General features: G+C 46.5%; 1 protein-coding gene across 1 annotated transcript in view; it reads right to left on the bottom strand.

Moving 5' to 3' along the window:
- Nucleotides 1-8361: 8361 nt before the first annotated feature.
- ADRA1D (adrenoceptor alpha 1D) overlaps nt 8362-23212 on the bottom strand; it is a 254692-nt gene continuing 239841 nt past the window's right edge. The window contains exon 2 of the mRNA XM_063925318.1: nt 8362-14557. Within this exon, the coding sequence (XP_063781388.1) occupies nt 13998-14557 (560 nt within the window). The 3' untranslated portion in view covers nt 8362-13997. The remainder of the gene's footprint in view (nt 14558-23212) is intronic.

Here is a 23212-nt window from a genome sequence, read left to right as displayed (position 1 = left end):
AAGAGACACAGGCTGCTGGGGGAATGGGGAAGGCAGCGCTAGGCAGAGGCAGCCAAGGGCCCGAGCGGAGTGATACTTCGGGCAAGGTCCCAGCTATAGCCCGCAGCCGAAGGGTTCCCTCACAGCCTCCAGACAATATTAGTACAGGGGGGGGGGGGAGGGGGGCGGTGAAATGACCCAGGAAGGGCAGGCCGTGTAATGCAGTCCCAGGGGAGATCAAGAGCCAGCCCCAGGATTAGCATGCAGGAGGGACGGGGCTGCTTTCTGCTGGCGTCTCAGTCAGGGTCCCCGGTGGGTGCCGCCCGCTGGCAGCAAGTACAAGGCTGCAGTGGGAGGGGAGGGGGGGATCAGCGCTGGGCCAGGGGAGCAGCTCACCTCGGCTGGAAGATATGATGCTTGAATCAGGCGTCCCCTGCATCCGTCTCCGGCTCCCGAGGCCCAAGATTGCCGCCGCCACCGGGACTCCGGGACTCCTGCGCCCGCGCCCGGCCGGTCTCGCAGTCCTCCCGCAGCGCCGCCGATCTCAGCAGCCCAGGAGAGGTGGTCCAGCCGCAGGGGTGCAGAGCGAGGGTCCCCCATAAGGCGCTCCACAGGTGTACGCCGTGAGCGGCCGGCTGCGCCGGTCCCAAATCGAAGTACCGGCTTTTGTGAGGTGGACAGGCCGCAACCCGCGGTAGCCAGTAGACCGGCTCCCCAATTCCGCAGCACTAGTCCACCACGGAGAGGGGTCCCCATAGCTGCAGGGGCTGAAGGTAGGAGGGTATAAAGGACAGGAGGAGAAAAAACAAAGGTATTTTCTCCTCAGTTATAATGGAGCTCCCTGGTCGTGCTGCCACTCAGCTCAGCCTCCAGGCCACACCCCCAAACACGCACCTTCTAATGTGCGAGAAGGTGCGGGTTTGTCCTGCAAAAGAAACTCGCACTCCATTACTTCCCGCCTCTAGTCTTCATAGCACTGGTATTTTTCTCAATTTATGTTTTTGAATTCTCTTTTGTGACCTTTGTTTCTTTGCTGTCTCCAGAGCCGGCCATAGGCATAGGCAAACTAGGCAATTGCCTAGGGCATTTGATATGCCTAGGGGCATCAGCAGCTTCTGCTGATTAAAATGATATGCGGCATGCCTATATTCTGTATGTAGCATTTCATATGCAGATACAGCCACAGTCTCACACAGTATATAGGCATGCTGCACATCATTTTAATCAGCAGAAGCTGCTTGTGCATCCTAGCCACATAGCAATGCAAATAAGATGCATTTTCATTCAAAAAAGGTGCCCGACGTTAGTATTGATGCAAGATTTGTGAGGACACATCTGTATCCAAGCAGAGGCAGAGGTCACAGTGTTAGTGGAAGTGTGAGTGCTGTGTGCATGTGAGTGGGTTGGTTGTGCAGTAGTGTTCGGAATATGTGTAAGGAGCATTATGTGTGTCATGTAAAAATGCATTAATAATGTGCAACATATGTGTAAGGGGCACTATGTGTGTCATTATGTGTATAAGGGCATTAATAATGTGCGGCATATGTGTCACAGGGTACTACTGTATGTGTGTCATTATGTGTATAGGGGCACTAATAATGTGCAGCAAATGTGTAGGGGCACTATGTATGTCATTATGTGTATAAGGGCATTAATAATGTGCAGCATATGTGTAAGGGACATTATGTGTAAAAGGGCATTAATAAAGGTTGTCATAATGTGTAAGGTGCATTATGTTTATAAGGACATTAATAATGTGTCTCATATGTGTAAGCGGCATTACTGTGTGGAATTATGTGTATAAGGTGCTCTACTATGTGGCGTTGCGTATAGAAAGGGCACTACTGTGTCGTCTAATGTGAATAAAGAGCAATATGGTGTGGTGTAATGTGAATAAGGAACAATTCAGTGTGATGTAATGTGAATAAGGAGCAATTCAGTGTGATGTAATGTGAATAAGGGTCTCTACTGTGAGGAGTAATGTTTATAAGGTAAAGTGATACTACTGTGGGATGTAATATGAATTATGGACACTATCGTAAGATAAAATGTGAATAAAGTTGCAGTACTGTGTAATTGGAATTGGGGTTACTATTGTGTGGCCATGCCTCTTCCCAGCAAAAACACACCCCTTTTTGGGCTGTGCGCCAAATGTGTGAACTGTTCCTATTTAAAATATAGGGTGTGCAAACACCAAAATAAGGACTGCTATGGGTGCGGGGTGATGGTGCTGGGAAAGGGGTGCAGGGTCAGAGGCGGAACCAGCGGTGGTGCTAGGGGGCATCAGCCAAAATCTTGCCTAGGGCATCATATTGGTTAGGGCCGGCTCTGGCTGTCTCGGTGGTCAACGTATTTCATTCTTTGTTTCTGCACGTATTATCTGTTTTATACTTCTTCAGGACACCTACAGTGTCCTTTATGTCTCTTTATAATTATACTATATGACACTGTATACTGTTTGATTCTTTGTTCATACTGCTTTAAAATCCATACAAAAAAAAAAGGAGCACCTTTACAAATTTGCAAAGCCATGTTGCACTGCAGGGGTTCCGGTATGAATGATCGACCATGTTATTGTCGACAGTTATTATGATAAATGGTCGACACATGAAAATGGTCAACACATGAAAGGTCGACACATGAAAAGGTCGACGTGGTTTTTTTAAAAAACTTTTTTGGGTGTCGTTTTCTGCATAAAGTGACCGGGAACCCCAATTAGTGCTCCGCGTCCCCTCGCATGGCTCGCTTCGCTCGCCATGCTTCGGCCAAGGTGCCTCGCTTTGCTGCCGCTGCGCTCGGCACAGTTTACCGTTCTCAATCGTAGTCCTTGTGGATCGTAAAGTATGGAAAAGTTCCACAAAAGAAAAAAAATATGAAAAACTCATGTTGACCTTTCATGCGTCGATCATTTTCATGTGTCGACCATGTGTCAATGTCGACCATGTCAATGTCGACCAACAGTGGTCGACCATCCAAACGGATACCCACTGCAGGTGGGTGAGTGTATAACGTGTACAGAACTTTTTAGGTGGGTGTGTTCCTAGATCAGCACTAAATTGCAGTGTAAATATAAAGCTGTCAGGTGTTTGTGTTCCATATACAAAATCATCCAGTATTTCTCCCAGAAGCCTTTACATAGCAATATGGTTTGTCCAGATGCAAGTTTGCTTTTTTTTATTTATTTTTTATTGCTTTGCCTCTAACTGGTGGCGGCAGCTGCTACTGCACAGGTGTGACACTCTGAACTGGATCCCCCTTAATTATACTGCAAAGGATGTACTGTATAGTGCAGACAACTGTCGGATTGGATAAGACATGAGTAAGGTCCCCTAATTTTTCCCTTGCTGAGTTTCAATTACTACCCGTCCTGTTAATGCTGAAGGGATTAACACCCCCTCCTGCGGTTGCCTGGGAGACGTCAGCAGGACCAGTGAGAGGACGGGCACTAGGACCCTTGGACTTACTTATAATGGAGGAGGGAGTGAGAAGGCTGATGGAGTTTTGATTGGCTGTGGCAGAGCGGGAAAAAGAGGAGGCGGCGTTCGCACCAGTGTGTGTGAGAGGAGTAACTCTGAGGAGAGCGGAGCCGCTGCTGAGGAGACTGCTGTAAGGAGACATGCTGTGGAGAGCGGAGCCACTGCTGAGGAGACTGCTGTAAGGAGACACGCTGTGGAGAGTGGAGCCGCCGCTGAGGAGGCCGCTGTGAGGAGACGTGCTGTGGAGAGCGGAGCCACTGCTGAGGAGACTGCTGTAAGGAGACACGCTGTGGAGAGCGGAGCTGCCGCTGAGGAGGCCGCTGTGAGGAGACACGCTGTGGAGAGTGGAGCCGCCGCTGAGGAGGCCGCTGTGAGTAGACACGCTGTGGAGAGCGGAGCCGCTGCTGAGGAGACTGCTGTAAGGAGACACGCTGTGGAGAGTGGAGCCGCCGCTGAGGAGGCCGCTGTGAGGAGACACGCTGTGGAGAGTGGAGCCGCCGCTGAGGAGGCCGCTGTGAGGAGACGTGCTGTGGAGAGCGGAGCCACTGCTGAGGAGACTGCTGTAAGGAGACACGCTGTGGAGAGTGGAGCCGCCGCTGAGGAGGCCGCTGTGAGGAGACATGCTGTGGAGAGCGGAGCCACTGCTGAGGAGACTGCTGTAAGGAGACACGCTGTGGAGAGTGGAGCCGCCGCTGAGGAGGCCGCTGTGAGGAGACGTGCTGTGGAGAGCGGAGCTGCCGCTGAGGAGACCGCCGCTGTGAGAGCCGCCAGCCGCTGAAGTGACACCAGCCTGCCCAGTACAGAGAGAAGCTGCCGGGAAAGATCTCAGGTGATAGAGGGGAGTGGGTGAGGCCGCTGACAGCAGGTACCTACCTCTGACGCACAGACACTCCAGCTAATGCCCTCAGTTAGAAACCCAGAGTCACCCAGCTCCGCATACACAGCTGAATAGGGGTCAGATGAGTGAGTGAGAGAGAGACGCTTTTCCTTTCACTTGGCAGACACAGCTATTAAGAATACTGGACAGTATCAAATATTGTACCTTTCAACAGGGGAGCCCACTTAGGGGGTCATTCCGAGTTGATTGCTCGCTAGCAGATTTTAGCAGCATTGCACACGCTAAGCCGCCGCCCTCTGGGAGTGTATCTTAGCTTAGCAGAATAGCAAACGAAAGATTAGCAGAATTGCGAATAGAAAATTCTTAGCAGTTTCTGAGTAGCTCGAGACTTACTCCTACACTGCGATCAGCTCAGCCCGTTTCGTTCCTGGTTTGACGTCACAAACACGCCCTGCGTTCGGCCAGCCACTCCCCCGTTTCTCCAGACACTCCCGCGTTTTATCCTGGCACGCCTGCGTTTTTCCGCACACTCCCTGAAAACGGTCAGTTTCCGCCCAGAAACACCCACTTCCTGTCAATCACACTCCGATCACTTCAACGATGAAAAATCTTTGTTCGGCCGTGAGTAAATCTACTAAGTTTTGTGCAAAAATACTTAGAGCATGAGCGCTGCGTACCATGTGCATTTTTGCCTTAATCGCTCCGTTGCGAAAATCGGCAACGAGCGAACAACTCGGAATGACCCCCTTAATGCCCAACACAAACCCTTTTGGCTATAATTTACCTCAGGAAAGGCGATACCTTTGAAACTGTCATTTGTAAGGTGTACATACTCCAAAGACAAAAGGGACTCATTTGCTACTTAGAGTAGTTACAAACAGAGTATATACATTAAGTTAGAAGCAGATTAAAGTGACAGCTGATATTATACCACCATTGTGTGTACCAGTTAGGGTATTACAGGGGATCAGTACATTTGTGGTATAAGGAGGTATTATACTAGTATTCAGTGACATTATTGTCTGCAATATTATTGTACATTCTTATTTGCTTGGTCTACTTCTATTCTGAATTGTATTTGCCTTTAACCCATTAATTCTATAGCGGTGACCATCATTTTTCCTGAATAACAAATCTTTATGTCACCGTCCTAATGTGTGGTGACTATTGTGTTGGGTCCTCTGGGGTTGGGGTTCTTAATTCCTCTGCCTAGGGTTCCAGCAGTGAGATCTGGTTCCAGAGGTGATTCCGGGCAAGGGATCCAGGTACGTCAACTGACCTCTGCATCTGTATAGACATTTCACCTACTTACCTGTTACACAGGACTATGGTGCATTTTCTACAGTGCATTGCTGTTATTAATCTGGTACATTATCATGCATGTGTAATACCCGGCAGCGCCTGGCTTAAGCTCCACCCCTGTTTCTAAGCCCCACCTCCCATCACTGCCGCAATTGAGCCCCGCCTCTGTGACATCACCCGTCATTCACCGGGAGGGACATGGCCTCACAGGATAAAAAGGGGTGTGGCCTAGCAGCGCATCCGGCCCACAGCTGCAGCCCCTGACATCAGGACCGGAGTCTATAAAGGCTCAGGTACCCGGCATCCACATGGAGAGGAGAGTGGCGGCCATATTAGCTGGGGCTGCGGGACGGGAGGAAGGAGGTCCCATGGTCCCCTAGCATTAGGGGGGGTGCATGGCTCTGCCATGGGGGCACGGTTAATGCAAGGAACAAAGCCCAATAAGTAAAGGGCCCCCTTTGAAGTACCCCACCACCTAGGGGAAAGCTCTGTATTATAGAGGCCCCCTCCAGGTGCCCCCAGATAGGAGAAGAAGCCCATGAGAGAGGCATTATGTTGCCTCATGCAAGTGACTGCAGCTATAGTAACAGAGCGTGCAGTTTGAGAAAGAGAGACCCCTGGCAGAAGACATGAGGGGAGTGCTTTTGACTGTTACGTGCCTGCAGTGAGAAGTGTGCAGTAGAGAGTGCTCCTGTACAGTGTAACCCTGCAGCAGACCAGTGTGTGCCACAGTGGGAGATGAGAGATCTGCTGTGAAGAGACAGCCCATGTGTGAGAGGGTGAGTGTCTCTATGTGATGTGTAACACTGGATCCACGGTTGATAGCCCCTGGGGAAGTGCCCCGTAGTGAGGGAGTGGTCGTAGCAAAGTGGCAGCGAGGCTGATGGGGAGTCCTGAGTAACCGTATGCGCAAGTGGAAGAGCCCAGCAGTGAAGGGTTTAAAGCCTGCATAAGGTGAAGGTTGTCAGTGTGCCAGATGAAAGGTCCCTGGACAGTGGGAAATGTATTAGCGGCAGAGTCCTTGAATATAGAGGACGTTAGCATGCCTGAAGAAGGTGTATGTGGGGTGGCGGAAGGAGAGAGGGTCCCTATGTATTGGGATGTTTCCATACGTTAGAAGTCTCCTATGAGAACTGAGACGAGTGCGATGACCTTCAGATCTGGAGTCCCCTGTATGTCGTATGGTGTCATTATTGGATTAACATGCTGTAGAACTACTGTACCCAGCAACATCGGGTATGTGCTGTCTTCACTGTTGTGTCACATGCGTAAGACTGTGCTGGAGGTGTTCGTTTGGAGTGGAAACTACTGTATATCTAACCTTTTGTAACCATCAAGATTTAAGTATATAGCATTTACCATCTGCTGAAAGTATTGTGCTGGAGGAAGATGGCGATGTAGAGCTTGTAACCATTACGCTCACTGTGCTGGAGGATATGGAGGAGTGTAAATAAAGTTTTTCTTTTCTTGCATTACGAGATGGACTGACGCCCAACATTTCCTTCTTGCACTGTACCTGTTGTTCATGTTTGTTCCCTCCATCTGGTACTTTGTGCTAAGCACCCGTGTATTCGCGGACCCTGCTGGTCAGGGACGCCATACCAACGACATAGCCGGAACAGAAGAGAGCAACCACAAAGGGGTGAGACGCTATATTTCGGGTACCCCAAGTAAGTGTACCACAGTGCCAGTAGGGTTTCACACGTGCACCAGCAGTATTTACTGTATATATTTATCAAGGGGCCCAGACCATTCACTCTCTAATGGTTAGGAAAACCAATGTGGTAGCTGGCCACACCCCTTCTGGATACTGGCCACACCCCTAAACATGGGCCACTAACAGTGCATTTCCTTGATGGACCCTTCATGCCACAGTCCGACATTGGGAGGGGAACACATATAAACATAGAGTGCTGGATTAAGCCTTGAGGATGCCCAGGGCACTTAAGATAGGGGGTCCCCGGGGGAGGGGTATTGTATATTAGATTGTGCATACATCACAACATGACCCATTCCAGGAGGAACAAAATGCTTTCTACTTGGACTTCCCTCTGAATATATGATCGGTGTCACTTGTGTTGAACTAATTGAAATGTCATGAAATCGGATACTCCTGTGTCTCTGCCTGCACTGCATTCTGTCCTGCTGGGATTCTGGCTGCCTGTTTCTGCTGCTGCACAAAAGGGAGAGCTAGTGAGGTCAGTATGCTCTGGCTGGGAGGGAGGGCCTGACAAAGTGGGGCCCAGGATACAGTATGCCCTGCACCCATCCTTAATCTGGCTATGTAAACATACATATAATGTTGCATGTAATTTATGTGTATAATTTTCAGTTTGGTAATCTATAATATAACATTCTGTAATAGTTCAACTAACATTAGTCTTGGCTTAAGTATCTTTTTCTCTTTCTTTTTATTAGAGCATCATAAATGTACTAATTTATAGCTGCTTCATTATCTACACTAGAGAAGGATTAATGGAAAAATTTAGAAAAATAAGTAATTGTAATAAGTGCAAGTAGGTCCCTCTACCCAGTGTCTTATCTTCATCAGTATGTTAATTACATGCTGTAATTATGTATTTTGTAAAATCGGTATCTTAGTCCTATTAGTCTGTACTTATGTAACTTGTCTTCGCTACGGAACGCCTTATAAGGAAAACATTAAAACAAAACTCTTGCGCACTCATTTAAACTTTTTTAAAAAGAAAACCAAAAGAACATAATTATTTAAGACTTTTTTTTTAATTAATATAAAACATATATTACCTTTGTGAAAATACATGGTGACTAGTGAGCGTTACAAAATAAAACATATCCTCACAGCAGGTAGTTATGAATTTCCACCATGACAATAGCATACTCTACACCGCGCTCAGACAGACCGCCACTGCCCCCGGTGTTGCGGGACTCCAGGGTCCAGAGTCAGGGCATGCTTGGCCTTGTAGTCAGACAACATCCAGACCGCCACAAGTTGCCTGATATGATATATGCCACGTAATGACCACCAGATGTAATATATACCGTACACTCTTTTTATCCTTCGCTTTCGGTTGCAAGTAAATCTCTGTTTAAGATTTAAAAAAAAAAATTCTATAGCGAGCTGCGCCCTTAGGGACAAAAACAATCTTGCGGTACTTGTAATATAGTAAATTGAATCACAAAAGATAAACTGTTTTACCAATAAATACAACTGACCAAAATAAATTTCCAAAAACAAAAACAAAGTCTGAAAATATACAATATATACATGTAAACGCAATACAGTTAGATCTATGTCATTTTTCTTTTGTTTGGACTATATTAAAACACAATTCCGCACCCACCGATCCACCAATCGCTGCGTGAGGCTGTGTTCTCTATCGCTGAGTCATCCACCAATCACACTGAAGCAATATTTATTCACGGATCACATGAGTATCATACATTATACCTGTATGTTATGTGTTCTTATGGCTTTGTTATGTCGTTTAGATTGAAGGGAGTTCTGAAGGGTTACCCCATTATTACATCTGATCGGAAGCAAACTTGAATTAATTAACTGGACCAATTTTATTTCTTCAATGTCTTCCTACTGGTGATGTAACGACCATCACCGTAGCCTATTTAGCAGCTATGGGGCCCGACAGTGAGAGGGGCCCCCTGCGGTGCGTGTCAGTCTGCACCGAAAAGAGACACTCTCGTATTCTGAGCATGTGCGGAGTTTGGCGAGTGTGTTGTGTTTGGCGTTTTAGTTCCAGGATGGAAAGAGAGCCGCTCCCAGGGGTGGATGGACTGAATTGCCGAGCCCTCCCCGGAGTTATTGTGTCCATAGATTGCATGTTACACCCCTACTTGCTACCACTGATTTTTAATTGATCCTGCAAAGACTTTGCACAGAGCGAGAGTCAAATTCAGTTCAATATCTAGAGCTTATGCTTCTTTAAGCTCTTTTATTTTTATGTTTTTTTTTTGTTGGTCCACATAAACCAAAAATCAAGTTGTATTATGTAAAGCAGCGTCTAATGGTACTCACATACATACATGTGAACACGCATGTGTGCAAAAACTGCAAAGTGATCGTTTTATGCTTTGAAAATGTAGTTTGCCGAGTTTACTATTCCTTCTCCCTTCCCTGACCCCCGGATGGAAACTTAGCATGGTGAAGTGCCGACATAAGGCCCCATGCAGCTGGCAGCCGTTTCCCTGATCCAACCAGAAACGCAGATTGGCGACCATAGATGATCAGTAATCCACCGGGGAATCAGGGAAATTCTTTATGTTTAAAATCCCCGATTTGGCGATCCCGGCCGTTTTTGGGGGAATCGAGATTCTTCAAACTGTTGAGTAGTCCTGATTCCCCGACCCGGAGTTGGGGGGTTCAGAGAATTGTGACAATCAGTCTCAGATGTATGGCGGCTGGACTGCAGCCTTTATCCACAGTGACTGCTCTCTCTGTGACTATTATAAGTAAACACAGAGTATATTCACAACATTTTAGCATGTAATGCAAATAAATCCTCAGGAACACTGCAAAAGTGGAATTGTCACATCTAAGCCAATCTTCTGACACTTTTCTTTAACTTGATGTAATGGCCTAAATGATTCAGGAAACCAGGGATCCTCAGGGAAAGACTTTATTAAGTGTCTGCAAAGATTTTTTTGTGATGTTGCTACAACCAGAATATCAAATATTAAACATCGTACTTTTCATACTGCGAAGAATTGTCGCTCAAGCGTATTTTAGTGACAAGGTACTGTGGCAGGAGAGGTACCTTGCCACCTGTAAGCTACACACAGGGTCCTGGGGTTGGATGGGAAGTGTGGATGGACCGGGTTCCCATATAGCCCAAGAAGCTGCTTCATCAGCCAGCACCTGGGTGCTGGGTTAAAAGCAGAGTCTCTCCCATGAGTCAGGGCTCCTGAAGGCAGTTAGTGCCCAGGCGATAGGTCTGTTAGGGACAGTGGGATCCGGAAGACTGGAGCACTAGTGTCAGGATGCCGGGACCTGAAGGGTTCCTTATTTAGTAAGAGGGAGTGAGGCAGGGCCTAACCTCCCTGGTAGTTTATACTAAAGACAGTGATCTTTGTTTTATGTGTTTATCTGTATTTGAGCAACCTGAATAAAAGGTATTTGTTGTTTTTGCACAAGCCTGGAGTCGGTTGCTGGTGGAATTTTTGTAGCAGAGCACATTCTAGCAAGACTCTTGTTCCAGTACATTTATTCATTCTGGGTGTCGGTAGGTCATTAAGATTTGACCTCTGCAGAGCAGATGCACCAGACGTCCTGCGAGAAGTGACTGAGACGGCGGAAATCCTGCCACTTCACACACCAGTCGCTGCCAACAGCAGAATAATCTGCACTGGACCGTGCACAAAACCTATTTTAAGTGCGGATCAAAATGTTTATCAGCACGGCCAAGTGGAACATAGCGGTGTCTGGCTGGGGACGCAATGATAACTATAAGAATAAGAGGACTGTACATGAGAGATAGCAGCTTATGTTCCCCAATGCACAGACACCGAGAAGGAATCTCACTCCAAACCTCGGTCACATGGGGGGTGTCTGGAATCCACAGCTGTGCCACTTGCACTCTGATTGTACAGAGGTTCTCAAACTCTGTCCTTAGGGCCCCACACGGTGCATGTTTTCCAGGTCTCCTCATAGAAAGTGAAATTATTAGCTTCACCTGTGGATGTTTTAAAAAATGTTTCAATGAGTAATGAGTACACCTGTGCACCTGCTGGGTGATCTGGAAAACATGAACTGTGTGGGGTCCTGAGGACCGAGTTTGAGTACCACTGGTATATATACTATATACTTGCAGAATGTGTGCTCATTTACTGACTGCACATACAGGACATGCGTCTTTTGCTGCAGTCATGTCTGCACCTACATGCAATGCTGCTACAGTACAAAGCCTTTCCCTGGTACACCTGTGTGTCCAAATATGCGGTTCTTAGGTGCCCAATGTCAGTGTCTGACAGCATCGCATGGCCCATAGAAGCCTATGGGGGTAGCGGCTGCCTGCGGGAATGGAGGCATCAAAGCAGGCGGAGATATCCCTTTAATTCTGGACACATATTAATTACACAGGTTCTGTGGCTGGCTGACTTCAAGACTCCATTTCACATGGTTTTAATCAGCCACAGAACCTGTGTAATTAATATGTGTCAAGAATTAAAGGGATGAGGTAGCAACCCTAACTGTAGTCCCTCCTACATATATTTGGGGATAGTGAATATTTGCAGTTAACCCCCTGAAAATGGGTATTTTCAGGGATTAAGCTGCAAATATTCAATGATAAATACTGTAGGCCCCTGGCTATGGGGCTTAATTGTTAAGCCTAGAAATGTGATAAATCCTCAGAAAAAAAAAGGAGGTAAGATGCCGGAAAATGTAATTTAGAAAGTAAAAAAGGAAAACAAGGAAAACATAACTGGTTTGGGATTTTGTAGCAGAAGGCATTATTCCTCCAGAAGACATCAGACACAGAACACTATCCTGGAATCAGTCAGTATCAGCTGCAGGAAATAAGAAACAGGTGTGACTTCCAGGTGAGTGTGCAGCAGGCGTGTAACAGTCCCTTCACACGGGTGATCTTATTACCAAGCTGCACCTGCAAACAAGCCGATCGGGGACTGTGATAGGCCGTGTTGCCACGGGCAGATTGGTCGTCTCTCCCGTGAGCCATCTATATAAACACGCCACGTTTCCAATTACTGAGACATGTACAGATCCTTTCCAAGCCTTTTAGTTTGGAGATGAAGGATTGTTAAACATCCGTCACACGGTTCCCGCACACTGCTACAATGGTAAATACCCCAGCATATGGCTCGCATCAGCAAGAGCAATCAGCCTTCCGCTACGGTTTCATTATATATATATAAAACAAATGATGGTTTATCTTCATTGGAGTGGAGCGTCAAATTCTATGCATGTCTACTATCTATCTATCTATCTATCTATCTATCTATCTATCTATCTATCTATCTATCTGTAATACACAAATCGTTTCAATTTCAAAAAAGCGTCCTGTCACAATACCAAATATATGGGAACAGCTTTACTAGTCACAAAGGAATAGAAGTGGGGACGCTACTCCCTATTTTTGCAGCCATACAGTATCCCCTGACTGATTAATTATAAGATGGTTTGCAATTTGTTGCTATTACCTTTCCTGCCGTCGTCTGAAGAAATATCAGGCAGATATCATTTCATTTTGAAACATTACTTGCCTGATTTCTCAGTCTTCTTCTTGCTTCACAGACTACTGTAAGGTTTATACTTTCTTGCAACATTGTTGCTACACTGTGCAAAACAGTTATTTCTAAGTGGTACCCCCGTACACTGCAGAATCGCAGCCCATGTCGCCCAGTATTGCAGAACACGTGGCCTGAAAGCAACTGCAATCTCTGGTCATATTCTTGCTGGACCCGAGCCTAGTGTGGCCCCCTATTTGAATCACCATTACCTGGAACTTGCATTTTAGGTTTCGTGGTCTTTGGGGGATATTCAATTGTTTGAAAAGTCAGTTGGGTGTCTGTTTTTTCCACCCAACTGACTTTTCAAACAATTGAATTCCCCCCTTTGAATCATCATTGTTATATAACTATGTAAAAAGTACCCAGAACTTCTCTGTTATTGTATATATGTAAGAACCATAATTAGCAGTGTTCAATTGAATAGGTTATTTAGGGCATAGACTCATGAATTTAGAGGACGGCCTCCTGGACTCCCTAGAGTGCAGACAATTTTCCTAAGGGGGCCTGCAAGGTGGGCAGGGAAGAGCAGCAATGATGCAAATTGAGTGAGTAAGACACGCCTACCAAGTAAACATAGAAAGGGCGGGGCCGTAACGAAGCAATTATCTTCATTTGTCATGATCCTCCCACTTTATGAAGTCATCAAGCCACACCCACCTCTTCTTTTTATACCCGCCCGCTTTGCATTTGTCAGTGGGCAGATATGAAACTTAGGCCCAGATTTATCAAGCCTTGGAGAGTGATAAATTGCACGGTGATAAAGTACCGATAAATCAGCTCCTATCAGTTTTCAAGCACAGTCTGTGACATGGCAGTTAGGAGCTGATTGTTTGTGGTACATTATCACCGTGTAATTTATCACTCTCCAAGGCTTGATAATTCTGAGCCTTAGGCACAGGCTTTTCTCAAATCATCGCCTCCACCCACGTTGTCCGGCGCTGGCTGCCCTTGAAATACTGGACGATAAATGCAAACACAGAATAGTCACTCTTCTTTACATTTACAGTACAGTGCAAACCCCTCTGACATTCTGCTTTTTCAGCCACGTTATTAATACCAAAAATAAAAACAAAAATCAGTTTTGTTCACAAATATCACCATGTTTACCCCCCTCTCTCTGAAAACAAATTGCAAACGAAATGACATCATAATGATGACATCTAAATGTCCGTCTCTCTGAGTCCGCAGCAGTCGCTTAGATCATACATTTGGTGGTCAAGTTCCGTAAAGTCAGTAGAGACAGCCATGGAAATGGACTCGACTTCGCTCTTGTAGGCCGCAGACAAATTGCTCTTCGTTGAGCCGTTCTTTATTTTGTTGGAGAGGCTGGTCATTTTCTCTTTCAGCTGAGAAGAAGAGTTCTGGAAAGGAGAGAGAATCTTCCAGCTATTAAAATCCATGTTTTTCCTCTTTGTTGCTATGCCATGGTTACCCGGGTTGAAAATAAACGAGGAGTTCATAGAGGAGTAGTCTGTATGCTGTTCTACGTCTGATCCCCTTCTGGAGCTAGACATGGAAGTTCTCCACTGGTGGTCGTAGACCCGCCAAAGCGGGCGCCGCCTCCTGCGGCAGTGACACCGCAGCAGTCTGATAAAAGCTCTTTTGAATTCTTTGCTGGAACAGGGGTATATTATAGGATTGACGCAGCTATTAAAGTACCCCAACCAGAAGATCACTTTGAAGACACCATCTGAAGGCTTCAGAGTAGGAAAGAACGAACCTAAAAGTAGAAGACAACAAATAACAAAAACATGTTAGAATATATATCTGTAATAGCTTCTAAATAAAAGGCAATGGAGATTTGCATAAATTATCACAGGGGCAATCTTTATCAAAACTCATTGATCACAGTAAAGCAGGCCTTACACCAGGCCAACTTTCCTCCAATGATCCTGCTAGTTGGCTGGTTGGAATGAAAACACCGAATGTAGATTGAAGTTTAAATTAAAGTTGTTTCCATTTTTTTTCTTTACTCAGAGAAGAAACTGGAGGACATTTATATGAAATAGTTTAATCTTATCCAAACAGTCTAAGTATTTACATTAACATCATGAATGTCAGGTTAGTGACTGTCAGCAGTGATCTGCGGAAACCACACTTTGCTGCGGCTTCCCGGTGGAATTGCTGTTTTCAGTTAACTAAATTATAAGTGTCTGCAATTCACCTTCAAGTGCAGCTTACAGATCTGAAATACATGAACCAGGGCCATCCGCATGAAAAGAGAAAGTAAAGTACTGTAAGTCCGGAGATGATACACTTCTCCTATTTATAGCTCACTTAATACAAATAATCATTAAACTAAACTTGTTTTAACCTTCTCTGTCTTTCTACCCTCGCTCTCCCTCTCCTCTCTATGTTTCTACCCCCCCTCTCTCTCTGTCTCTCTCTCTCTCTCTCTCTTTCTCCCCTCCCTCTTTTCCTCTCTCTCTCTCTCCCTCTTCTCTCTCTGTCTTTCTACCCTCGCTCTCCCTCTCCTCTCTCTCCCTCTCTCGCCTCCCTCTTTTCCTCTCTCTCTCTCCTCTCTCTTTCTCCCTCTTCTCTCTCTCTCTCTCTCTCTCTCTTTCTCCCCTCTCTCCCCCCTCTTTCTCCTCTCTCTGTCCCCCTCACTCCCTCTCCTATCCCTCTATCTCCCCTCTCATTCTCTCTCTCCCTTTCCTCCTCTCTCAATCTTCTATTTCCCTCTCTCTCTTTCGCCTCTCTCTCTCTGTTTCTCCTCTTTCTCATCCCCACTCCCTCCCCTCTTCTTCTCTTTCCTCCTTTCTCTATCTTCTATCTCCCCCTCTCTCTCTCAGACTCAGAGCCGGCCATAATCAATATGATGCCTTAGGCAAGATTTTGACTGGTGCCCCCTAGCACCGCTGCTAGTTCCTCCTCAGACCCTGCAGCCCTTTCTCATCACCATCACCCCTCAGTCAGAGCAGTCCTCATTTTGGTGCTCCTACCCCCTATATTTTAAATAGGAACAGTGTGCACATTTGGCGAGCAGCCCAAAAAGGGGCGTATTCTTTTGGGAAGGGGCATGACCACATAATAGTACCCCCAATTCAAATTAAGCCACACAGTAGTGCTCCTTATTCACATTACATCACACTGAATTGCTCCTTATTCACATTACACCACACAGTACAACACCTTATACACATAATGCCACACATTAATAATGCCTTTATACGCATAATAACACACAGTAATGCCCCTTACACATATGACAGACATTATTAATGTCCTTATAAACATAATGCACCTTACGCACATAATGAGACGCATAATGCCCCTTACACATATGACACACATTATTAATGCCCTTATACACGCAATGGGGGTCATTCTGACCCGTTCGCTCACTGCTTTTTGTCGCAGCCGAGCGAACGGGTCCCTACTGCACATGTGCCGGTGCCGTAGTGCGCCGATGCATGCCAGATGGCCGAAGGCCGTAGCAGGGCTGCGATCGCCTCTGCCTGATTGACAGGCAGAGGCAATCGCTGGGCGGGAGTGGGCGGAACGGCGGCATTTGGCCACCGTTTTGTGGGAGCGGTCCGGCCAACGCAGCCGCAGTGCGATGCCTTTGCACTTTTGCGGGGGGCCGGCACTGACATGCGGGGCAGACTAGCCCTGTGCTGGGCGTCCCCCCGCATGTCAGTGTGAATGATCGTAGCTGTGCTAAATTTAGCACAGCTACGATCAACTCGGAATGACCCCCAATGTCCCTTACACATTTGCCGCACATTATTAGTGCACTTATACACATAATGACACACATAATGCCCCTTACTCAATACACATATGTTGCACATTATGAATGCATTCATACACATGACACACATAATGCCCCTTACACATATGCCGGGCACTATTGCACAACGAACCTACCCACACACAGCACTCACACGGAATACGCTGTAACGTAGCATTTCGGATGAGATATAGTCGCAGTCACACACAGAATATAGGCATGCCACATATAATTTTAATCAGCAGAATCTGCTTGTGCCCCTAGGCATTCCAAATGCCCTAGGCATTTGCCTAGTTTGCCTATGCCTCTTTCTCCTCTCTCTCTGCCCCACACTCCCTCCCCTCTCTCTCTTTCTCCCCTATTATCTCCTATCTCCCTCTCTCTATCTTCTATCTCCCTCACTTTTTCTCACACTCACTCTCTTTCTCCTCTCTCTCTCTCTCTCTCTCTCTCTCTCTCCGTTTCTCCTCTCTCCTTTTGTTTTTGACTAGTTTGCCAATGCCTCTTTCTCCTCCCTCCCCCTCTCTCTCCCCACCCCCACTCCCTCCCCTCTCTCTCTTTCTCCCCTATTCTCTCTCTCCCTCTCTCTATCTTCTATCTCCCTCACTTTCTCTCACACTCACTCTCTTTCTCCCCTCCCTCTCTCTCTCTCTCTCTCTCTCTCTCTCTCTCTCTCTCTCTCTCCTCTCTCCTTTTGTTTTTGACTAGTTTGCCTAGATTTTGGTTTGGAGGGCATTCAATGTTTCCATCTGCAGTTGAAACAGTATTGTATTACTAAACCCGTTTTGTCTTTATTTTTCTCGTCTTTTATTTGTTCCGCAAGTCACCCACAATGTTTTTTGAAGTGTGTTTACTTTCTGAACATGGAGCAGTATTTCAGTTCAAGGCATTTACTAACATTGCTGCGCTAAATCCGGTATTATGCGTTTTTATACGTCTAATTTTGCTAACGTTTTTTATTGAGAGATATCCGGGCTGCAATAAGTCTTTATTCCCATTACTAATGATCTACGCTAGCGCGCTTGTGTCCTGCCAGACAGCAAGGATCTCCGCCCACCCTTACTGGTAACAGGCACTGGTACAAAGGTAAGACTTTTGGTACTCCATACGCAGCATCACTGAAGGGGGTATTGCCGCATCATACTGGGGATCTGGGTATTTTTTCTCCTCTCTGGAACCCTGCCAAGAATTAGTAATGCTGATTAACTGTGAAACGTGAAGCACATGCGCTGTGATAACACGGTACCTGTCCATGTAGCCTACAGTCCTCATAGCCAAGAGTAACAGTAGTTTCCGAGCAGACCAGGATCAGAGAAGGAATAAGGCCGCATGGAGCTCTAGGCAAGATACTGGTTCAGGACCTTATACACACACATGTGCTGGGTAACAAAAAATATGTTCACAAGCCCCTCACATGTACGCACTGACCATAAGACCCCCAACCACACACTAATGCCATAAGCCCCCACATGCCCATTAGACCCCACCGGGCCTCCCTACAGGCCCAGCCAACCTCCCTACTTGTCCCTGAAATTAAATCATGCATATCACACATCTCCTTTACATGCCCATCAAATGCCGTCAGAGCTCCCCACATGCCCATCGGACCACTCCACTTACCCCTTTTATGTCATCAGACAATGATACAAGCCCCCAAATGTATTTATTATTTATTGACAGTTTCTTACACAGCACAGCATATTCCGTTGCACTTTGCCCCCCCCATATACTGTACCTCTTACATGCCAGTCAGATCAACCTACACGCCATCAGACTCCATACACATGCCATCAGACCCCCCCTTGCCCCTTATATGCCCATCAGATATACCCAATGCCACGTATATGCATATCAGATGTCCCCACAAAATATTATGTACCCCAAAAGAGCTTTCACCTCTCGCTCCTCCACTTGCCTGTTTGGCTGGATATTACGCAGGTGGGAGGGCATAGTCTCCTCTCTGTGCTCTGATTGGAGGAGCTCTGTTACAGCATTGAAAGGACTTCCTCTACTGCTGTCTATGTGATGCAGCTAGCCATATTCCTGCCTACATTTACCATCGCAGTGCCACAAAGCTTCATAGTGCAGTGCCTGCCTGTACCCGGATCCCTCCGGCAATTGGGCCTTGCACTGGAAAGCATTGTGGTGCTGCAATGAACAATGAGGCTTCCACCGGGCCCTAGGCAGGTGCCTGTTCCACTTTGTGGATAATTCAGTCCTGACCAGGACACAGTAACATATCCAGTAGTATAGGCCTAATTCAGTATGGATCGCATCAGCGATGCAATAGCATACTAAACTATTAATGGCCAGCAGCTGTACTGCACTTGAGATGCGATTGCATCTCACTTATGCGAACGCCCAGAGTCGGCCTTAGGCATAGGCAAACTACGCAAATCCCTAGGGCATTTGGTATGCTTAGGGGCACCAGCAGCTTCTGCTGATTAAAATGATATGCGGCATGCCTATATTCTGTGTGTATTCCTGGAAATCACTGTAATGTAGCATTTCGTATGCAGATACAGCCACAGTCACATACAGTATATAGGCATGCTGCATATCAGTTTAATCAGCAGAAGCTGCTTGTGCATCCTAGCCACATAGTAATGCAAATAAGATGCATTTTCATAAACAAAAGGCGCCCGACGTTAGCAGCGCTGCCAGGCATCTCCTGCAGAACTAGCGGCGGTGCTAGGGGGCACCAGCCAAAATCTTGCCTAGGGCATCATATTGGTTAGGGCCGGCTCTGCGAACGCCTCTGCCTGATTGACAGGCAGAGGTGTTCACGGGGCGGCAATGTGGTGTTGCGGGTGTATTGTCGGAAATGGAGCAGGGTTTGGCGTGGCCGTGTGACATCACACACAGCCGATGTGACCCAAAAAATGGCGGCTCTGCGCCTGCCTTTGCAGCCTGGCTGTGGAGGCAGGGGAGCTTCCACAAAACAGCGATGCGATTACAATTCAATTGCGAATGCATCGCTGCTGGGTATTTGCACGCTGGACAGCCTTGCGCTGTGCTGGGCAGCCCCCAGCATGTGAGGAGATGGATGCAGATCTTGCTGCGGATGCAATCATCTGCGTCCCTTTCTGAATAACCCCCTTATCTCATTGTCAAATGTTGCACTAGTGTCCTACAATGTCGTTAGTAGTGATGAAAACTAGTATATTATTTGCACAAAATGGGAAGAAAGTAGCACAATACAGGAAAAAGTACGCAGCGTGGGAATTGTGCAAGATGTCTCGTGCCATAAGGCGCAAAAGGGTTAGGGCTAGGAGGACACATCACATTCCTGTATGCCGCATGTACCTGTCACTGTTGCTTGCAGAAGTTTGGTCGGAGTTTGGTTGCCCCCCTCCATGATGTGAACCCCCTCTCTCTGATGAGGCCAAAACCTTGTCCACTTGGAATGTTGGATGGTAACTAGAGGGTTAAATAGACTCATCACAAAAACATGAGAGGGTGATAAGAGGGAGGCAGCGGTCTTTATAATGAACATATATGAATGTGTTACCCTGCAAGGAGATTGGTGATTGTGAAGCCTTTTTCAGTCCTCGTTGCTTTACATAGACCGCATTCGCCTGCAAGTCTCAAGATAAATGAATTCTTGAAGTGTTGCTTCAGTGTTTTTCATAGCACACCCATGATAAAAGTCCATGTTTGTTCATATCTGAATTAAATTAAATAATGTGTGTTGACGTTGGCTGTACCTTGATTCCAGAGGCTTGGCCGAACCATAACAGACCCCGAGAACGCGTTTCAGTTTCATATTCTTAACATATTTAACTGCTCTGCTGCTGAGAGTCTCAGATGAAAGGGCCGCCGAGGACCCCTCTGGGCTAACTAAACACAGTCTATCTGTCAACCCGTCAACACGGAGCAAGAAAACAGCAAATCTCAGCAGGTTACTTGCACACTGGTTTCCCTCACGAAGCTGTTCCTTTTTATCAGTTCCCTGAAATGAGTATACAGGTGTGTATACATGGTGAGATATTTTCTTGCGATTTTGACTATAGAGTAAAAATCGCAAGGAAAGTTAGTGCAGATTGCAATGTGAAAGTCGCCTTGCGATACCGATGCGATACCGATGCGCGGTTCCTCGAGGTCGGTATCGCAAGCCCAGATAGACTGTGTAGGCAAATCAGTTTTGACTATCTAGTTTAGTGTAGTCAAAATTGACACTTAGCCAAAATCGCACATAGCCAGTATCACAAGCACAGCCATCTTTGCTTGCGATACCGACCACTGTGCATGTCGCATAGTGATAATCGGGGTTAGCCCGAATCTCACCGTGTGCACACCTTTAGTTAGAGGGGCACTTAGCTAAACTCCTCGCCTTAGAGGAGACACTGATAAAAGTATACTGGGATTCTAACCATCGGGATGCAGCGGTTGGTATTCTGACTGCCGGCATCCCAAACGCCACCATTTCAGCCCCAACCCCTAACAATAGGGCTGTCACAGTGAGAGCCACTTCTGTATGATCTAGGCAGGTACGGAATTAGAGATGAGGCTAGCACAGGAAGGTAATGTATCGCTAGATCACACAATGAATATGTATTTGATTTGATGTAACAGAATACATTTTAGTGGTTACTCATTTATCTTTGCCAAGTGGTTACCGAGGCTGCCACGGCTTGTGATGGTATGTAGTCATTATGTCAGCAATCACTCTGTGTGACCAGTGTTTCCCAGCTCCAGTCCCCAGACCCCTAACAGTGCTTGAGATTAAGGGGGACATTTACTAAGCAGTGATAAGAACGGAGAAGTGAGCCAGTAAAGAAATTGCCCCATCAACCAATCAGCAGCTTTGTATCATTTTATAGTATGCAAATTATAGATGTTACTTCAGTGCTGATTGGTTGCCATGGACAACTTCTCCACTGGCTCACTTCTCCGCTCTTATCACTGCTTAGTAAATGTCCCCCTAAGAGTAGTCCTACTGAGCATGTGTGCATAGAGTTGCAGCACAGACTGAGGTACAAGGTATCTGTAGTGTACTGGACATATGTTTCTGGGTGCTGCTTATTCAGAAGCACAAAGATTGGCCATTTTATGGGTGTGTTATGGAAGTGTCGCTGAACTAGTTGTGAACTCAGAAACTTACTCGCTCACACAGTGTGCCTTATCCTGACCTAGTACCTGTACCTACTGTAGGGGCTGGTGCATGTTTTAATGGTGCAAGCGATAGTTGTGTTTAAAAGTAGTGTCCAAAGAGGGTGTATCACAGGGTTGCCACCTCATGCATCATCGATTCCTGCTCCCCACGGCACCAAGCAATGTTCATGTAAATAAAATTATGTATGATGTACCATATTTATAAAATATTTTACTTGCAAACCATCTAAATGAAAGAGTGTATCTATATAAATTAGGAATATAATAGTTGCCACTTGGATAAATTACAGGCACTTGGTGCCTTAAAACTAGATTGTGTGAAAGAGAGAAGAGCCATGGAAGTGGAAGTGTTGCACACAACCTAATCACTATCAGGCTTCAACAGGTTACACAAACAAATGCACTACTAAAAGGTGTCTTGTGAGTGATTAAAAAATATACATATATCTATATATAACTTGAGCCTCTATTTGTTTCATGCATGCTCATTATATTATAGATATATGTGTGACATGCCTGTCAGTTCTCGTTGCTCTTCTCACATGAGCTGGGCCGGCGGCGTTACTTCTCCACCGCAGCCCGGGGAAACGCCGAGGAAGAGCTGCCGATGGCAGTGTCACAGCAGCTTCGGCTCAGTCTGGGCTGAACACTGTCTCACGAGATTTGATGTCATCATCTCGCGAGACAGTCACTGTAGTTCACTGAGTTTCTCGGTTGCCAAGGAGCACTGCTGGGGCTCCCAGGGTCCCCTTATTCCTGGAGAATACAGAAATCCTGGTGAAGGGAAAAGCCTCCTAGAGGGTTGCCACCAAATCCTGGAGAATCCAGGAATCCAGGTGAAGGGATAAGCCTCCTGAAGGGTTGCCACCAAATCCTGGAGAATCCAGGAATCCAGGTGGAGGGAAAAGCCTCCTGAAGGGTTGCCACCAAATCCTGGAGAATCCAGGTGGAGGGAAAAGCCTCCTGAAGGGTTGCCACCAAATCCTGAAGAATCCAGGAATCCGGGTGAAGGGATAAGCCTCATGAAGGGTTGCCACCAAATCTTGGAGAATCCAGGTGGAGGGAAAAGCCTCCTGAAGGGTTGCCACCAAATCATGGAGAATCCAGGAATCCAGGTGGAGGGAAAAGCCTCCTGAAGGGTTGCCACCAAATCCTGGAGAATCCAGGAAATCAGGTAGAGGTGGCAACCCTAGTGTCTCAGCCCCTGCACAGTCAGACGGACGGCTGTTCACCAGGGAAGGGCTTGTAGAGATATTAGCATAAAGTCACATGCGCAACACCAGCAAAAGATGCAACCACTAATTGTACAGTATCTAGAGAACCTTTTGTTGGTTCTGATAATAATAATACAGGCCTCATACACTGTGGCTTCAAACAGCTCCTCTAGGAGCAACAGGTCTTGGTGGGAGAGTATCTTTCTGGCTCAGTGAGAGAGTCTTATCTGCATAAATAAAACAAGTGGAAGTGACAAAACTGCATTGTTACATTGCACTGATCAGTGTGATGTGTGACATTTGTATATCTGTG

The sequence above is a fragment of the Pseudophryne corroboree genome, chromosome 1, assembly GCF_028390025.1.
Source record: "Pseudophryne corroboree isolate aPseCor3 chromosome 1, aPseCor3.hap2, whole genome shotgun sequence".
NCBI classification, from domain to species: Eukaryota; Metazoa; Chordata; class Amphibia; order Anura; family Myobatrachidae; genus Pseudophryne; species Pseudophryne corroboree.
This window is presented reverse-complemented; position numbering and strand designations above follow the sequence as displayed.